Source organism: Mesoplodon mirus (genome assembly GCF_964341445.2).
Source record: "Mesoplodon mirus genome assembly, chromosome: 3".
NCBI classification, from domain to species: domain Eukaryota; kingdom Metazoa; phylum Chordata; class Mammalia; order Artiodactyla; family Ziphiidae; genus Mesoplodon; species Mesoplodon mirus.
The window spans coordinates 107,474,166-107,492,390 of NC_138978.1; the positions used below are offsets into that span (position 1 = coordinate 107,474,166).

General features: G+C 35.2%; 1 protein-coding gene across 2 annotated transcripts in view; it reads right to left on the reverse strand.

The window, feature by feature from the left end:
• Positions 1–609: 609 nt before the first annotated feature.
• TRIM33 (tripartite motif containing 33) overlaps positions 610–18,225 on the reverse strand; it is a 141,834-nt gene continuing 124,218 nt past the window's right edge. The window contains exons 12-20 of one of the 2 annotated variants that reach the window (XM_082615941.1): positions 15,633–15,765; positions 14,140–14,203; positions 11,491–11,650; positions 9,717–10,066; positions 7,491–7,614; positions 5,692–5,766; positions 3,586–3,738; positions 2,104–2,154; positions 610–2,024 (exon numbers count right to left, since the gene is read on the reverse strand). In XM_082615941.1, coding sequence (XP_082472067.1) covers positions 1,812–2,024; positions 2,104–2,154; positions 3,586–3,738; positions 5,692–5,766; positions 7,491–7,614; positions 9,717–10,066; positions 11,491–11,650; positions 14,140–14,203; positions 15,633–15,765 — 1,323 coding nt within the window. In that variant the 3' untranslated portion in view covers positions 610–1,811. The remainder of the gene's footprint in view (positions 2,025–2,103; positions 2,155–3,585; positions 3,739–5,691; positions 5,767–7,490; positions 7,615–9,716; positions 10,067–11,490; positions 11,651–14,139; positions 14,204–15,632; positions 15,766–18,225) is intronic. The other variant, XM_082615942.1, reaches the window with a different exon arrangement.

Consider the following 18,225-nt stretch of genomic DNA (forward strand, 5'->3'; position numbering starts at 1 on the left):
TCAACAGCAATAATAAAACCAATATACCATCAGAAGGCTTGAATCATATTCATTTTTATCCCCACCACTTGTTAAGAAAAGAAAAACAACCCAAAGAAATTTGTATAATAACTTCTTTAGAGCACTTTATTTGATTCAATATGCACTAAAAAATATTAACCTCTTAGACAATTATGTCAAATAATTTTTTCTGAGTAGTCTACTGTCTGAACTGTTCAAGCTGAATTTTTAAAAAGGCAAATGATTTGCCACAAATCTGCTGATGTCTGAAAAATATCTAATGGCAAGTCTTCTATTTTGGTCACTTTACATTCTAACATGTCCATACAAAAGTAGGACTAAAATTTTTAACTCAACAAAAGAGAAGCCTGTACACAGTCTAGAACACGCATCTTGGATCTGAGCATCACAAATGAAGAGAAGAAAAATGAAACAGAGCCAAGGTGGTTTATCTGCCTCGGGCGCTAAAATCAGAGTAGTAAAGGTGGGTTTACTCCAGTAACCATTCAAGTGGGGATTGATTGGCTCATTTTCAGGATATACTTACAGGTCTCTTCTACGTCCTTTAAGCCCCCAGTCCATGCAAATGTCCCACTTGGTGGACGGATGAGTACTCTAACCCCACCGGGTTTATTTCAATATTTTGATATTTTAATAATAAGCTGCTTCTGAAGATTTTCTGAGAAGTCTGTTCTCTATTAAAATAAGATAGAACCTCAAAATATGAATGTGAACATTAGAAATAGACAGCATATATTACAAACCCATTCTTGATAGGAACATTAGTAAGAATACATATTAGCTTAAAAAACAGGCTCAGCAAATGTTGCTGATCTGCCAGAAGTTTTAGTTCATTATTTACAAATAAGACAAAGTGAAATACAGAAAATTTTACACATTTGGTAGTTGACAGATTACTGTTTGCCAATAGTGGTCTATCAGAAAACCGATATGAAGGAAGACTGGATAAGAGCCAGCTGTCACCTTCTCAATCAAATTTTAAATGTACAGAAAACTAGATTAATTTTCAAACAAACATTCTACCTTTCACAGGAATAACTATGATCAGATGATTTGATCTGGAAGTGCAATTCTGTGGAAGTGTCTTCTGGAAATGACTACTGTAAATGATCTGCTACTGAAAAGTTACCATATTTATTTCAGTAGAACATTAAAGTTGATTAAATGATGATCAATGGTCATGTTTCCTAGACTCTTAAGTATGAACAGAAAATAAACTACTGTTGAGTTCTTTAAACCAATATAAAACTAAGGCCCAACAGCATCAAAATGAGAGAAAATATAACAGCATGATGCAATGCACATCTGCACTGACATCAAAGTGGAATCTGAGCAACTTTGATTTTTAACTAGAAAATAAGCCAGTATGTATATGTGTGGAGGGGGAGGCATAAAAGTTGGTTTAATAATTGTGCACTCTACTCCAAAGAGACAATTTAACCAGTGACATGACCCTTAAGTACTTGAACACTCAGTATCTGCACCAATCAATACCAAGTGATCATCAACATCTGCCCATTCTAACAATCAGAACCATTCTCTGTGGTAACAGAAATCTTCAAGTCATTTTACTTTCACTTTTGTTTTTACTTTTAAAGTTGCAAATAGAGTCCTTCCCCCCTTTCTTGACAAGAATGTGTTTTCTGTCCATTATTTCAATCTAATACTGTGTAAAAGCTATTAGCTTCTTCAAGGAGGTGCCCACTGTAGGCAGGATATTCCAGCAACACTTAAATAAAAGTTTTTCATTCTTTTCTTTTTTTAAACAATTGATTTAAGTTCATGTCATTTTACTTTATATGTACTGGTCTCTCATCTGACTTTAGGCGTTTTCTGCGGGGCTGTATAAAGTCTTCATCAGAGTCCTCAGTTACCTCACCATCATCCTCTTCCTGCTCAAACTCTGGCAAAGGTGCGAAGGTCCTGTCTGAGTAGATCTCTGTGAGTTTATCTTCAAAGTACAATGCAACTGCTTTCCCTGCCTGAGCTACTTCTGAATCAGCCTGCAAGCAAAAGATAGGAATATTCACCTATTGGTAATGCATATTCCTTCACCAAGTTTGCATGGTCTGAAAAGCTTACCTTCAAATTAATCTCTTGTGTTTCTGCATAAACTTGAACAACTTTCATCATCTAAAAAGGATACCAGAGTCAAAAAAAAAAAAGGGAAATTATAATCCTTTCTAAAGTTATAAGACTGCATAGGATTGGCGACGAAAGTCAGCCATACTAGGAGGAACAAATTGCTATGACCAGATCAAGTGCTTTCTAAAATTATACAGAACATGGACCCCCTTTCTTAACAAAGCTGTTACTAAAGCTACTGCAAAATTGTCTCAAATTCTGAATTAGTGAGGTCAACCTGAGTAGGAGTTGGTTTGAATACATCAATATATTTAAGAGAAAAATATTTGTGAAAAAAATGATATAAGAAATATTTTTTTAAAAACTGCCAAACTTTCAACAACCACTAAGTCAGAATTCTATCTGTATGGCAATTTGTTAATCATAATTTAGTTAACTATTTTTAAAGCAGATAAAATAAGTCTTCTTCCTGGCAAATGTTAGCTATGGTTCATGAAGGTATACTTAGTTGAAAATAATTTAACTGAATTAGAAAATAAGACAAGAAACTTGGGACTGTATTAAGTTAACTTCAAGTGAGTGAGGTTTTACTATATTCTCTGTGGCACATTGCTATAAAGGTGACCAGAATTTGTCACCTAATAAGAAAAAATTTTTTTTATTTTAAAAAGTCACCTAAATGCTTCCAGAGGTAACTATGAGTACACTTTAAATGATTCAATTTGAATTTTTAATAACATTACTATGGCACCCAAATTTTATCAGCAATAAAGATTTTAGTAGTAATCTTTTTGAAGATTTTGTGGATTCTCATCCATTTTCTTCTCTTATAATAATGAAGATATTCCTGAACAATAAGAGACTTGAGCTTCCCAAAGATAAGAAAAATTTCCTTGAAGGAGGTAAATATCTATCACATTTCTTCTAAAGGTATGGATAGCTCATCTTTATTCTCAGAAAAATATGTAACCAAAGTTAATGAAAGTCACATTGCTGAGATCAGATAACTCAACATTATACACTCTGGGCTACTATTCAAGATGAGCCACGTGAGTTTATAATTTTAAGGTTCTATATTTATATGGTCAATAACAAAATCAAAGGACACTGGTACAAATGTCTTTCCTAAATGTACCCAAAATGTAGGCTTGTCTGTAATCATTTCCCACAAAATATACTTAACTACAGACTATCTTCTATACTTATCTCAACCCTCAACATGTACAGAAAGGGATATCCAATAATATTCTTAATTTATTACATTATATTTAAGTATATACTTCAAATTATACACAGTAAACTTTCTTCTTTGGAGCTGTGGATGCAATCAAATTTTACTTTTGACAGAACTGAAGCAGAATAAATTTTAAAAATCAACTTAGAAAAATCTCTTGGCAGGAAAAACAAAATCCAATAACCAAGTAAGTAAACAAATAAAAACTACTAATCCAAGACTCTATAGTTTGGAAGCTAACATACTTCATTAAACCTTTCACAGTTCTTGAAGATCAAACGAACATCAGCCACAAAGTCATCTGGGATTTGGTAGTGTTGGGAATGTTTTTTCTGAAGCTTCTTTTTCACGGTGGATAAATCCATAGGTTTCTTTATAATTTTATAGTAGTTTGGTATCTAAAGAAACAAATAAGGATAGATAAGGATTCTCAAAAAAATGCTGAAGTGTTTAATTTGAAAATGCAAAGCATATTAATTTTAGAGAAAAACATATGTTGATTGAGCCAGCTGCATGCAAATTTTGAGTATAATGAATTGTACTTTAAGTCTTCTGCCACAAGCACATCATGAAAATCAAATCATATGCAGAATACGTGGCAGTGTCCATGGTTAGTGAAGGACCCAAAGTTCTATCTTTAATAAGAAAATTTGGAAAAAAAAGCAATCAGCAAGGGTAGCTAACCCCTAGTGTTAAGGACAAATCTAGCCCATCAGAACTGTATGACTCCTGTTTTTTTTTAAAAAAGGGAAAAAGATTACAAAATGTATTGTTATTATTAGAGTATGGTATCTTTTAGAGGATAAAACCTTGTATCACAGAGAACTCTGGACATAACAACAGAGGGGAAAAGACTGTAGTAACACAAGATAAATTTTAATTAATCATTTAGGATTATACTTGGGAGTTCTGGCTGCAACTCTTGGCCAAAAATTTGTATCCTTGCAAAATAACTGAACATGGAGAAACTATTTAAATAGTTCATGAAAAGAAAACATTGCAAAGTAATCTTCTACTGTAAAGTCCCTAAACTTGAAGAACAGACAGACAGACTTCCTGGTATCAGATGATTACTATCTGAACAAAACATCTTCCTTGTATCTAGATCTTTTGTACTTTAAAATCCATTCCTGAGCCTACCCAGTAAACAAATTACTATTCAATGCTCTATAACAGGCCTGGTATCCAATATTATCTTAATTCAACAACTGACAGCAAGTAAATATGTGTTGCATATTCTTATCCCATTTATAAGGCACTGAGCATCCCTGATATTCCTTTTACTATGGAATTTTAGAGCCTTTACTCCTTACAAAAATCTCTTGTAAGATAAACAAAGGGCATTGGCTTGCAAATTTTCCCACAGTCTTCTCTTAATCTTGAATGTTCATAAAAGAGGGCTTATGAAGCAGAACAAGTATGCAAGGTTCAACTTCACACTTTTATTCAAATTAATACTTTTATAGAGTTATTTTCTCCCTAAGATATAGATCCTAGAATCAATCATAGAACTGGAACCTTAGAAATAATTTAGTTCAATATTCCCACTGTACAGTTAAAAAAGTAGAGGCAGGGCTTCCCTGGTGGCGCAGTGGTTGAGAGTCCGCCTGCAGATACAGGGGACACGGGTTCATGCCCCGGTCTGGGAAGATCCCACATGCCGCGAAGCGGCTGGGCCCGTGAGCCATGGTCGCTGAGCCTGCGTGTCCGGAGCCTGTGCTCCGCAACGGGAGAGGCCACAACAGTGAGGGGCCCGCGTACCACAAAAAAAAAAAAAAAAAAAAAAAAAAAAGTAGAGGCAGAAAATTATGTAATTTCCCCAGTTATAAGGCTGGTTAATGGCAGAACTAGGAAAAGTTAAGTCTTCTGATTCCTAGTTCAAGACTCTTTCCATTATACCTGTACCTGTATCCTTTATGTCCATTTTAAAAGTATTGGGCTGTAACAGCTTTTGGAAAAACCCAAACGAACTTTTTGGCCAACCCAATAAAAGAGGAAGTGGAAATTAAATTCATTAAGTTTTTATCACAGCAACGGTCTTTAAAAACAAACTGCAATTTTAACAAGTGAATCTCATAGCCATTTAGCCCTAATAACATCACAAGTACTTCTTATTACTCAGAAATTTTATCAGGTACTATGCTAACACATTTTACACAGGTTATTGTACAGAATCCTTGAAATAACCCAATGAGGGAAGAAACAGTATTAGAAAAGAGAATTTGAGCACCTTGGTTGAGGAGATTATTCAAGCCTGAGTTTTAACATTAGCAGTCTAAGGCCACAGCCCATACTCTTAAGTATTATACTAAAACTTCTTAAACAGGAAGGTACTAAGGTAAACAACTCACCGAAGCAGGAACTGGCTCCTGGAATTCAATACTTAATTCATGGCAATAGAGGTAAAGCAGAAGACGTTCACACTTCTGGCCCAAGAAAAGAAAAGGAAACCCATGAAATGTTTTCCCTCTAAAAAGATATTCTTAAGAATGAGAACTTTATCAGTACAAAGCATTATTACAACACACTGAAGATAAGCCTCCTACATACTAGCTATCCAACTAAATATATACCCAAAGAAAACTACCTTGTTTTCTATTTAGGTTTGAGACTATGACCATCTTCTGTCCTACTTTAAATGAACTTATCAAAGACAGAGTGCCTTTGTTCTTATCTGATAACTCAGGTAATTTACCTACTATTACCTCTTAACTATTTATACAAATAGAAAGGAGTCATTAAAGCAACATACAGCATTTTGTACAACAATTTATGATTGTTGCTACTCATTTTAATTCCCTGAGGCAGGCAAGACACATGCTATTCCCTTTCTTGAAAGGATTCTGCTCAGGCTCAAAATTAAATAAAAACTGTCTGTGTCTTCTCAGTCCAATTCTAGAATTTTGTTATACAATCAGAAGTAAATTGATATGCATTTTACATTTATAGTGTTTATATGCTTAAACTTCTTTTTAATATCCGTTTTTATATTCTAAACACATACCTTCTCCTCAAAGATAGTGGAAGATGGATTTTGCAAGTTTATACATTAGATCAAAGCCAAATGTAACTGTAGTGACCACAGAAGTACATGAAAGATATTTTGTCTTTGTAGATCAGACTATAGACCAGATCAGCAGAAATCTGAGTGAAATGATGAGAGGATTCTGCATTTCATTCTTAATATGATGAGATGCTATTAGAAGATTTTAAGCAAGGAAGTGATAGACCTGTTTACATATTTAAAAAAGAATACTATGTACTGCATAGAAAATGGATTGTAAGGGGGCAAGAGTAGAATCAGGGAGTTCAGTGAAGAGATATTACAATAGTGCAGATGAAAAACTATGATGGCTGTCTCAGAAGGTAATGGTTGGGGGAAGTGAGAAAATGGTATTATAGTCATTCCTGATTCTTCTATTTTTAACAGATTTCTGGCTTGAGCAACAGAGATGACTAGTGGTACCATTTGATGATGGGAATTACTGAGAGAGGGATGCAGTTTTTTATGTCATTATTTTCTTGCTTTTATTGCTTTTGCTTTAAAAAATAATAATAATAAATAAATTTATTTATTTATTTATTTTTGTCCGCATTGGGTTTTCGTTACTGTGTGGGGGCTTTCTCTAGTTGTGGCGAGCAGGGGCTACTCTTTGTTGCGGTGCACAGGCTTCTCATTGGGGTGGCATGTCTTTGTTGCAGAGCATGGGCTCTAGTAGGCACATGGGCTTCAGTAGTTGTCGCTCACAGGCTCTAGAGTGCAGGTTCAGTAGTTGTGGCACACAGGCTTAGTTGCTCCACAGCATGTGGGATCTTCCCGGACCAGGGCTTCAACCCATGTCCCCTGCACTGGCAGGTGGATTCTTAACCACTGCACCACCAGGGAAGTCCCCTGCTTTTGCTTTTTGAAGGAGAGGATTAGAAATCAAGATTTTGGCTGGGAAATGTTAAGTATGAGGAAGCTAGATATAAGAGCCTAGAGCTGAGGGCTACAGATAAAGATTTCAGAAATTATGAACATACTATCAGATAATGATATTAAAAAATGAAAATTTATCAGGTTATATGTATATTACACTGAAAAAAAAAAAGACGTATAGCCACACAACTACAGAATCCCTAATAATAAATCAACTTATTTGACACTTACCCTTTGGTCCACGGGGCTTAACCCCTGTGCAGTTTTCCCCTTCTTACTATGTTGCAAATTATCACAATCATATTCAACTTCTGGTTTCCCAATATCTCTGCAAAATGTGCATATCCAGTCCCCACTAAAGAAGGAAATAGGCAATTAGTCCATGTAATTATAACAAAACCCACTCTAGGGAAGCTAGTTCCCTAGAGGTAAGTCTCCAGTTTCTTTGTTTTCTTTCCTTTCCAGTTTTTGTGGAAAAGAGAGGTACTATTTTTGCCACATCTCATAAAGTGAAGTTATGTGATAAAAGCTTCCCCAAATGTTTCCATTCTTCAACTGATTACCTTCTGGAAAGCAATATAACCCCACTATCTCTATTCAAAAGGTGTCTGTCTCTTCATAGCACAAAGCTGATGATCAGCACTTGCAGCATAAGACCAATTCTCAATACCCCAGTATGACCATGACAGTGACCTCATATGCATGAAGAAGAAAGGAGTACACGATACAGTCCCTCAGGTATCTTGTACTGTTTTGGCATGTATTAAAGATGCCAAAAATATAACAATTACTTTTTCATGGCCAGTCTTTTAAATCTGCTCAGTCAATAGTTTTTTGTATCAGGATTTCTATCAAACCATAAACTCCAATTTGATTACTTCAAATGCATTCTCCCCTTTCTCTCCCCCATCATATATATATTCTAAGTCTAGGGATTATATTAAAACTGTGTCAACAGTTTCAATTCCTTCCAAAGCATCTGACTTTGAGAGAAAGCTTTCAGTGGCAAAATTCTAACGTTCCAGCAGATGTTACTATCCAACGGAAACAAAAATATGAAAAGCCTTAATTTCAAGACCAAAATACCAATTTTTTTTCTAAAAGAGTAAAGAAAAAGAAGGTCCTTAATACATCTGTGGCAAAGGACTACACCTTCTAAGATTTAGGTAAGAATTACAATGCTTCAGAAAAATATTCTGGCACTGTTCATATATCCACTACTTTTCTAATACTAAAGGCTGAATTTTTCAGAAAGGGTAGCATTAATCAACTAAAATCATTACTTCTCAGGAATCGGAGAAAAAATGTGAATCTTTCATCTATAGGCAGAAAGAAGCTGGGTTTTCCCAAGGACACTGGTTTATTTTCAATTAAAAAACCAGGGGGTTAGGGTAGGGGAAGAAGGAAGGCTTAAAGAAATAAGTATGATTCTACTATTTTATGGTCTCTGAAATCAATTTGAGACAAAATACCACGAGCATAAATATGTTAAATGGAAGGGAAGAAAAAGAGCTTTTCTAATCCAAACTCTACTACTCATAGATGCAGAAAACTAATCCCTGAAAATCAGTGAACCACCCAAGCTAATTAAGTTAGTTCACTACAGAATTACGACCAGACTACAGGTATCGTAACCCAGCCCATTTGTTCTGCTGTATTAGCTGGAATCATCAGCTTGCACTGGATGCTCATCAATGAATGTTTTAATACTTGAAATCAGACTTAGCTGCCAAGGGGGTCATATAGTCTGAGGACAATGCTCATATGTTGCCCCAATCTTTATCTTTACCGTACCATCTTCTCTTCTAAATAACGAATTCAGTAACTGTCCGTTCCAAAGTTAATGACTAAAAGACATTCCAAACAGGAAAAGTTGAGAAAGTTGAGAAATCTGCACACTGTGCTTCAGGCAGGCACTACAAACTAACAGCTTCCAGTAGTCAAGATGAAGCTATTCCTCAAAAAATTCAAGACAATAAAGGTATTTTTACAAAGTACTTGTTTTTTTTTCTTTAAAGTGTCTTTCAAGAGCTTTCAAACATTAGAAAAGCAAGTTTTTGGTAAGATCCAATAGAGTTGCCTCAAACTGAATACTATTCATAAATAAAGCCATTATTATAGACCCTATTAAAATTGATGGCAATAGATTAAAAAATTATCTTCAAGAGGAAATCAACTAAGTTTCTCAATACCCTAGTCTCTTGCACCTCATAATTTACAGGTTTATCTAATTTGCTTATATTAAGTATAAATTGAAGGCCAGGAAATAGTCTTTTTTTTTTTTTAACGTTAATGCACAACTTAGATCTTGGACATTTCTTCATTCAGCTGTTAATTTCTCTAGAAGGTAATGGAGTAATAGGCAGTCATTAAGAAGGCCATCTGCCCTGAATACTTTTGTTACTTATTTAGCTTATAAAAATAAACAACAAAAAACCATAGTTATTTCACTTGTACCTTGGAAAGCTCAGAAGTGTTGGAACATGACAAGTTAGATGAAAGACCTTTGGACATTTTTCACAGCACAAGAGATCCCCTCCATTTTGGCAGACAGCACACCAATCTTCATTTGGGTCATCATCTTTGCTGCTGCCATCTCCTCCAACCCTTGCCGACCTGTGCATGAGACTTCGAACTGGGGACTTTCCATTAACAAGGCTGTTGAGCCCTGACTGTTTGCAGCTTTCATTCACATCTGCAGGTTCAGTTTTCACGTGGTTTTCCAGGCCTGCTAATGCGTCCAACTCACTCTCCAGATGCAGGCTAGTTGAAAGAGGTGGTGTCAAGCTACTCTCAGGACTGCTCAACTAAAACAAAGCAAGGACAAATTCTTGAAGAATCATTTAATCTATACTGTTCGCAGTGTGTGCGTGCATGCATGTGTGCCTCAGAGTGTTTAAAGTTTTGTCAACATGTATATACAACATGAAATACTGACATAACTTAAAATTATTTTGGAATTTACTATTATTTATTATAAAATTATTTGAAATCATATTAGTAACATAAAAGAATGAAAATAACCTCAAAGTTATTCAGACATGTTAATGTATGATTTTAGGGAGCAGTCTCTGTACTACTGGTTCACTTGGATAATAAAGGAATTAATTAAACTGTTAAGCACATTGATTGGGAAGTGAGCATAGGGTTATACTTTTCCTGTAGAGAGCTGACAATTATACACTATTTTTCACTCAACAATCTGTCTCACAGCTTTTTCTTCCCCTTTATATTGGCTTTTTTAACCATTTCTTTTAATTGAAGTATAGTTAATTCACAATGTTGTTAGTTACAGGTGTACAGCAAATTGATTCAGTTATATATACATATGTGTATATATATGTGTGTGTATACACACACACACACATTTTTTTCAGATTCTTTTCCATTATAGCTTATTACAAGATATTGAATATAGTTCACTGTACTACATAGTAGGTCCTTATTCTCACATAGCTTTTGAAAAGCATTTTGAAATATTCTTCTGCCCACTTATCATTCTACTAATATAGGAAGGTTGTGACAATGTAAAATCTTTCACCACCATTTTGCACTGTTTTTAGGGAGTACTTTCCAAACCAAGTTCTGAAGAGATAACAGTACTCTCTAAATCTACATAGTTGAAATTTCTATGTGCCAACCATGTAGAAAATGAGATGTAAGTGTAGGTAGGAAGAAAAAACCAAGATCAAAATTTCTAAATAAGAAGGGACTTGGGCCTTCCTTCATTCTATACTATAAATTTTATAAAATGTTCTACCTGAGGAATTCTAAAATGGTTAATAATTCATAAGCCAAAGGCAATCTTCTCATCACAAAACTCTGTGAGCATTAAACTTCTTTCATGTCAGCGGTCGTAATCCTGAGCTCACCGGTCCAGGGAAAATAGCCAAGGATTTTTGCAGCTTGAGTCTCAATGTGACTATTGAAATTATTAATAAATTCAGAACAAGTCAGAACCCAATTTAGAATCATGGCAAAAATAATGACCGATTACAAACTAAAAGTTGAAACAAGTCCTTAATACAAGTAAGTCTTTTCTCATCAATTACAGTTGACACTTAGATGAAAAAATTCAGTTAGAAAAAGAGATATCTGCATTATACCACGCATAAAAATTCAAAAATGAATACAGGTCCACAGGACCACTAACCAGACTAATACACGCAGAGGTGGAAGAATCAGTGAAGTGACCTCCTTAAATCCCTGACAGATTCCACTGGGAACTTACCATGCAGGCACTCCTCCTGCCATCCTCTGTCTTTTCCTGTTTCACAGCTCCTGAAAAGCTACATATTTCATCTTCAGTGCCAGGTTCTTGCTTGACTTTCACTTGGTCAGACTTGAAACTAAGACCTGTCTTCTCAGCAGTTCTTCCTGAAGACCCACAGCTAACAAAAACAACAAATAAAGGTCACATATGTTTGACTGGATGGTGTACATAAAAACAATTATATGAAAAGTTTGTTAAGTTATATGAAATGTTCATTAAACTGAAAACAATTTATTAACTTTATAGCAGATAAGGATACTTCATAATGCAATTAAAAGGAGTGTATTATAAACTTGGCTTAAAATTTTTAAAAAACGTAGGTCAAACTTTCAGAAGACCTGAAAAATACATTTTATGGTCTGAGGCACTTATATCATTTAAGGAATCTAGTAAACAATCATTTTGTCTAGGCTATTAGTATAGTGATTGCTTCTCTCTATAATATAAGAAGTTTAAATTCTTCTCTACCCCCAAACATCTGAAGGAAGCCTCAATAACAGTGGTTCATGAAGTGTCCTCAAAGGAATCACTGTTTCAGCTTTTGAGTCCTTATCTGAATTAATGGGATAATAGGCTAAGAGGACAGGTACATGACTAATTGGTTCTATCTAGTCCAAGCAAAACCACTGGCAAGAAAAGTGAATAACTAAGTCTGTATTACTGTCGAAAATGAAAACCTTTTTCACTCAATTTGTACTTTTCTTCTAAAACTACTGATTATTTAAAGTATAATTTAAAAGCCAAGCAAGTATATAATATAGAACCAGTCTTCAAAATGCATACACACATATATATATACAAATACAGAACATTCATATATCTGAAATAAAATCTTTCTTACATTGCACTAAATTATTCAAACTAAAGAATAAAAATCAGTCATTTATTACATTTACCTTTAACACACACACACACTCTTTCCACACTATCATTTCTTTTTCTTAATTCTTTTTTTTTTTAAGATTTATTTATTTATTTTTTATTTATTTAATTTATTTTTGGCTTCCTTGGGTGTTAGCTGCGGTACACGGGATCTTTCATTGTGGCGAGCGGGCTCTTCGTTGCAGTGCACGGGCTTCTCCCTAGTTGGGGAGTGCAGGCTTCGGGACATGTGGGCTCTGTAGTTTGCAGCACACAGGCTCTCTAGTTGAAGCACATGAACTCAGTAGTTGCGACACACGGGCTTAGTTGCCCCATGGCATGTGGGATCTTAGTTCCCTGACCAGGGATCAAACCCGCGTCCCCTGCATTGTAAGGCAGATTCTTTACCACTGGACCACCAGGGAAATCCCCCACACTACCATTTCTTAGCTCTCTGTCCACCAAAAAGGCGTAAGAAACTATGAACAATTCAGTAGCAGTGAGTGCCCCTAGTACCCAGAAGACTGTCTTGAAGCACCATTTCCCCACTAACATGACCAGGATTTCCTAGAGAAATTTCTGATTTCAGGCCTGAGGCAAGAAATGTACAAGATGAACCTGGAATATCAGGACAGGAAACAAGAATGCTTTCAACAACTACTGGGGTTACAGCAAAAGAACTATGAAGCCAACTTGGAAAAGTTCTGATAGGACAAATATGGAACAATTTAAGCTTCAATAAAAATAACAACTATAATTTTAGAACATATAAAATATGTTTAAATATATAAGCCCATAAAGTTAATAACATTCATTGGTCACTGTTGGAGGGTGCCGGGAATCAACTCATTATTATAAAAATAGGTAAATAAAGAGAAAGTATCAATTTATTCTGTCCTTCCCATAATCAAATAGCTGATGGCAGAAAATTTCTCTTTACAGAAGTATTCTAAACTAATAAACAAAGAAGGTATGATACAATAATTAAAATATCATTTTTAAACTAGTAAAAAAAAAAAAAAGAGCTAAGGCAATGATCATTAATGGGCGTTATCACAAAAGAATCAACAAAAGCAACCAGACATTTTGTGACCCTGAAAGAAGTACACATCACCACAATGAAGTATTCTCCCTACCCCTTTCCCTCAAATCAAACCTGAATCTAATCAAACCTCCTGATCTAAATACCAATATAGAGAAAAAAACAGAAGGTAGTGTATTTAAATGACAAGATGGGGAAATGAGGAAAACTCTGTAAGAAAAACAATACATTTCTTCAACAAATACACTGAGTTTGACCTTGATACATGGGTTGATGGCAATGTATAGTGCCTATCTGAATCTGATTCAAAGAAACAATTAAAAAAAAGCATTTATGAGAAAAACTGGGAAATCTGAAAATTAACTACAGCTCTACTGATTATTAGAGAGTCAGCTATTAAATTTTTTTAGGTGTGATAATGGTTCCATAGTTATAAAACTTTTAAATTCTTACCTTTAAGTGATACATACTGAAAAAACCACAAGTAAAATGATAAAATGTCTGAGATTTATCTCGAAATAATTTAGAACGGGGGGAATGGGTAGGAGTATAGAAGAAATAAGACTGGCCATAACTTGATCATTGTTGAAGATGGGTGAAAAGTATACAGGAGTTCATTATAATAATCTACTTTTTAGAATACGTATTTGAAATTTTTCTTGATAAAAAGAAAAAATAAAGCTATTAATAATGTAAATACTCACCTGCCTCGACTACCAGTACTAGAAGTACTAGGGGGTCTCACAGGTGTGTGAGAATTGGATAAACCTGAAAAATAATAAGTCAAAATGAATAACTATGCAGGTAAGAAAATTCAGAATTCTACCGACTAATTACAGAATTCAAGTATCATAAGGTAATTCAGCAATTCCTGGAAATCAGCCCTTGTCTTAGTCTCTAAGTCAAGGATTTCATGTGTTATTGTTCACAGCTATCAATCAGTTTCTCTCAGCTGAGCCCAGATACCATTCTCAGAATCCTCTCAGAGCACCACTATTCAATCAACGGAAACTACCGTTATCAAGAGAAAGCTATTTGCTGTCCCATGCATTTGGTAAATATCTACCTAGATTCCTATTAATTATTCTTCCTTTTAAAAGTCCTGGAATACTTATATTAAACCTCAAAAATAATATGATGCAAAAAATGTATTAATGATGCATCACATGAAAAACCCACATTTAGAGCTGAACTACTCTTACTGTAGAAATAATGAGGTGGTATGTTTCAGTAAGAAACCATGAATATATCCCATAACCACTTCTGCACTGTCAATCTATTTGGAGATGCTTTAATCACTCATTCATGTAATAGGGTTAATAAAACTGGGATTTTGGAAGAGGTCTATAGCTCAGGACCTGATTAGTCACATTTTAATAGTTTCCAGTAAATTTTAAGTTTTTAACTGCAAATTGAAAATTCACTTGCCCTTCCTCAATTCTTGCTTTTTAAACAAATTTTCAATTTTTTCATTATTTAACAAAGTGTTTTAAACTTGGATTTAAACCAAAGAATTCTTCAAATGACAACCTGTATTGTAAAATAGAAGGCATAGAAATTAAATTCATCTACAAATCCAGCAAAAAACATGAATATAACTGGGGGTTGAGGGAGGGGTACATTAGAGTTCTGAACAGTGTACACTACAGATATATATTATTATTTCAGTTTGCTGAAGCTTGCCCGCAGTATTGAAAGAAAAATAATTAGGACGATCAGGAAAAAAAAATGTTACTGCAATGGTTAAGTATATGTCTCAACTTGGCTAGAATATGGTACCCAGTTGTTTGGCCAAACACCAATCCAGATGCTGCTGCAATGGTATTTTTTAGATGTCACTGACACTTAAATCAGTAGACTCTGAGTAAAACATAATGAGAGTGGGCCTCTAATTAATTGAAGACCTTAAGAGAAAAGACTGAGGTCACCAGAGCAAGAAGGAATTTTGCCTCAATTCAAGACTAGCATCAATTCTTCCCTTTGTCTCCACCCTGCTAACTGCCCTGCAGGTTTCAGAATTGCCAGCCCTAACAATCAAGTGGACCAATTAATTCCTTAACCTCTGTCTTCTCTCTCTCTCTCTCTACACACACCTCTCTCCTATTGGTGCTATTTCTCTGGAGAACCCTAATACATATACCGAGAGATACTTTTTTAAGGTGTTAAAGAAATGAGACAGTACCTCAGTTGACTTTACCTGATGATCCTGGAGATAGGGCAGAGGGTCCTGGGGAGGGATTCATGGTGCTTGTGGGCTGTGGGGGTAGGTGACTGCCTGAGATGTATCTACTTAGTAGATTATCTAAACTACTTGAACCAGCATCTTCCAACTAAAGAAAAAGAACAAAAAGATAAATATGCTTTGATTAAAAAAGAGAAGTTATTAATTTCATTAGTATAATCATTTATGCTCACAGTTTACTAATAAACAGATTACCTTATATCAAACTTGGCTTAATTGTTGCTTCCTTATGCTCCCTCGAGGACCCAAATAGTATACAGTTTATGTGAATATAGCTATAATTAATATGCTTCAGTAAATGATTGGGAGCTCAAGACAAAACCCAATAACCCACTAAATCCTTTGTGTTTTACTATGAAAATACCTCTGACACACTTACATTTTTGCCTTTTTTCAAGGTTGATGCAGGATCCTGTTTTCAGCATCCTGCCCCTAGTATCAGTATCCATGGTCCTGCCAGAATCATTCAACTAAGTAGGTACAGAATCATGTCAGTACCTAACTTAAGTGCTTTGAAAAGTCTGTATACTCAACGGAAAGCCTTTAGCCTGGGATATAAGTTCCCTTATTACACACAAAAAAGCCAGCAGTCAACAGGAAAACTGAGCCCTTTTCGCACTTTATATGCAGAAGGTTAAAGCCAGAGGAGCTCGCACTGTGACTGTGAGCTGGTTCCCAATTTGAATATCAGTCCCCTGTTTTTAAACATCCTTCCCACAGTGAAGAACTGTGATGATGAAATGAGAAAATATTTATGTAAGAAATAGTAACAAACACTACTTAATTATGAAAATTACCTTAAGAAAAATTTTATACTATTCCATATCAGAGATAGTTAAACTATTCTTACTTAAGTAACTGCTAATCTTCTTGCTTACTGATCTACTTTTACCCACACCTGCCTCTTTTAATCTTCTACTAGAGGCAAGATTACTTTTAAGGCAAATCTACTTCTCATTCAAAACAGAAAACTGGGGACTTCCTGAGTGGTCCAGTGGTTAAGAATCCGTCTTGCAATACAGAGGACGCCAGTCGATACCTGGTTGGGGAACTAAGATCCCACATGGCATGTGGCAACTAAGCCTGCACACCGCGACTACAGAGCCCATGAGCTCTGGAGCCCACGTGCCACAACTAGAGAGCCTGCGTGACGCAAGTACTGAGCGAGTGCACTCTGGAGCCCAAGCGCCACAACTAGAGAGAAGCCCGCGAACCACAACGGAAGATCCCACATGCCCAACTAAGACCCAATGCAGTCAAAAATTAAATAAATAAATAAATATTTAAAACAAACAAACAAAAAAACAGAAAGCTGAACATATACATTTACTTCTCACTCTCCTCTCAAAATCACACTGATTTTCAAGGCTATAAAACAGGAAAGAATGGCATGAAAGTAGAAACTCTGAAGAAAACTATAGACACAAACCAAGGGAGGATTGGATTGATATAAAAATGATCAGAATAAAGCAGCTCACAACACATTACAGGCAAGGGAGGACTCTCCTAAAGTAAATTGTTTTCATCATAAATATAAGTTGACCTTATCAAAAAAGTGGGTACAGAGGGAATGTACCTCAATATAATAAGGGCCATTTATGATATGCCCACAGCTAACATCACACCTAACAGTGAAAAGCTGAAGAAGTGAAAGCTTCTCCTGTAAGATCAGGAACAAGACAAGGATGCCCACTCTCACCACTTTTATTCAACATAGTATTAGAAGTCCTAGCCAGAGAATTAGACAAGAAAAAGAAATAAAAGGCATCCAAATTGGAAAAAAAGAAATCAAACTGTCACTGTTTGCAGATGACATGATATTATATATAGAAAATCCTAAAGACTCCACCAAAAAACTGTAAGAATAAATGAATTCAGTAAAGTTGCAAGACACAAAATCAATATATGAAAATCTGCTGCATTTCTATATACTAATAATGAACTATCAGAAAGAGAAATTACAAAAACAATCCCAGGAGAGTTCCCTGGTGGCCTAGTTGTTAGGATGCCAGGCTTTCACTACCAGGCCCAGGTTCAACCCCTGGTCAGGGAAATGAGATTCTGCAAGCCATGTGGTGTGGCCAAATAAAGCACATCACACACACACACACACACACACACACACACACAGAAAAAGAGAAAGAAAAAAAGAAAACAATCCCGTTTAAAATCACATGAAAAAGCATAAACTACCCAGAAATAAATTTAACCAAGGAGGTCAAAGACATCTACACTGAAAACTGTGAAACACTGATAAAAGAAACTGAAGAAGACACAAATAAATGTAAAGATACTCTGGGCTCATGGATTAGAAGAATTAATATTATTAAAATGTCCATAATACCCAAAGCAATCTACAAATTCAATGCAATCCCTATCAAAATTCCAATGGTATTTTTCACAGAAATAGAACAATCCTACAATTTCTGTGGAACCACAAAAAAACCAAATAGCCAAAGAAATCTTGAGAAAGAAGAAAGCTGGAGGCATCGCAGGCCAGGATATCAAACTATATTACAAAGCTACAGTAATCAAAACAGTATTGTGT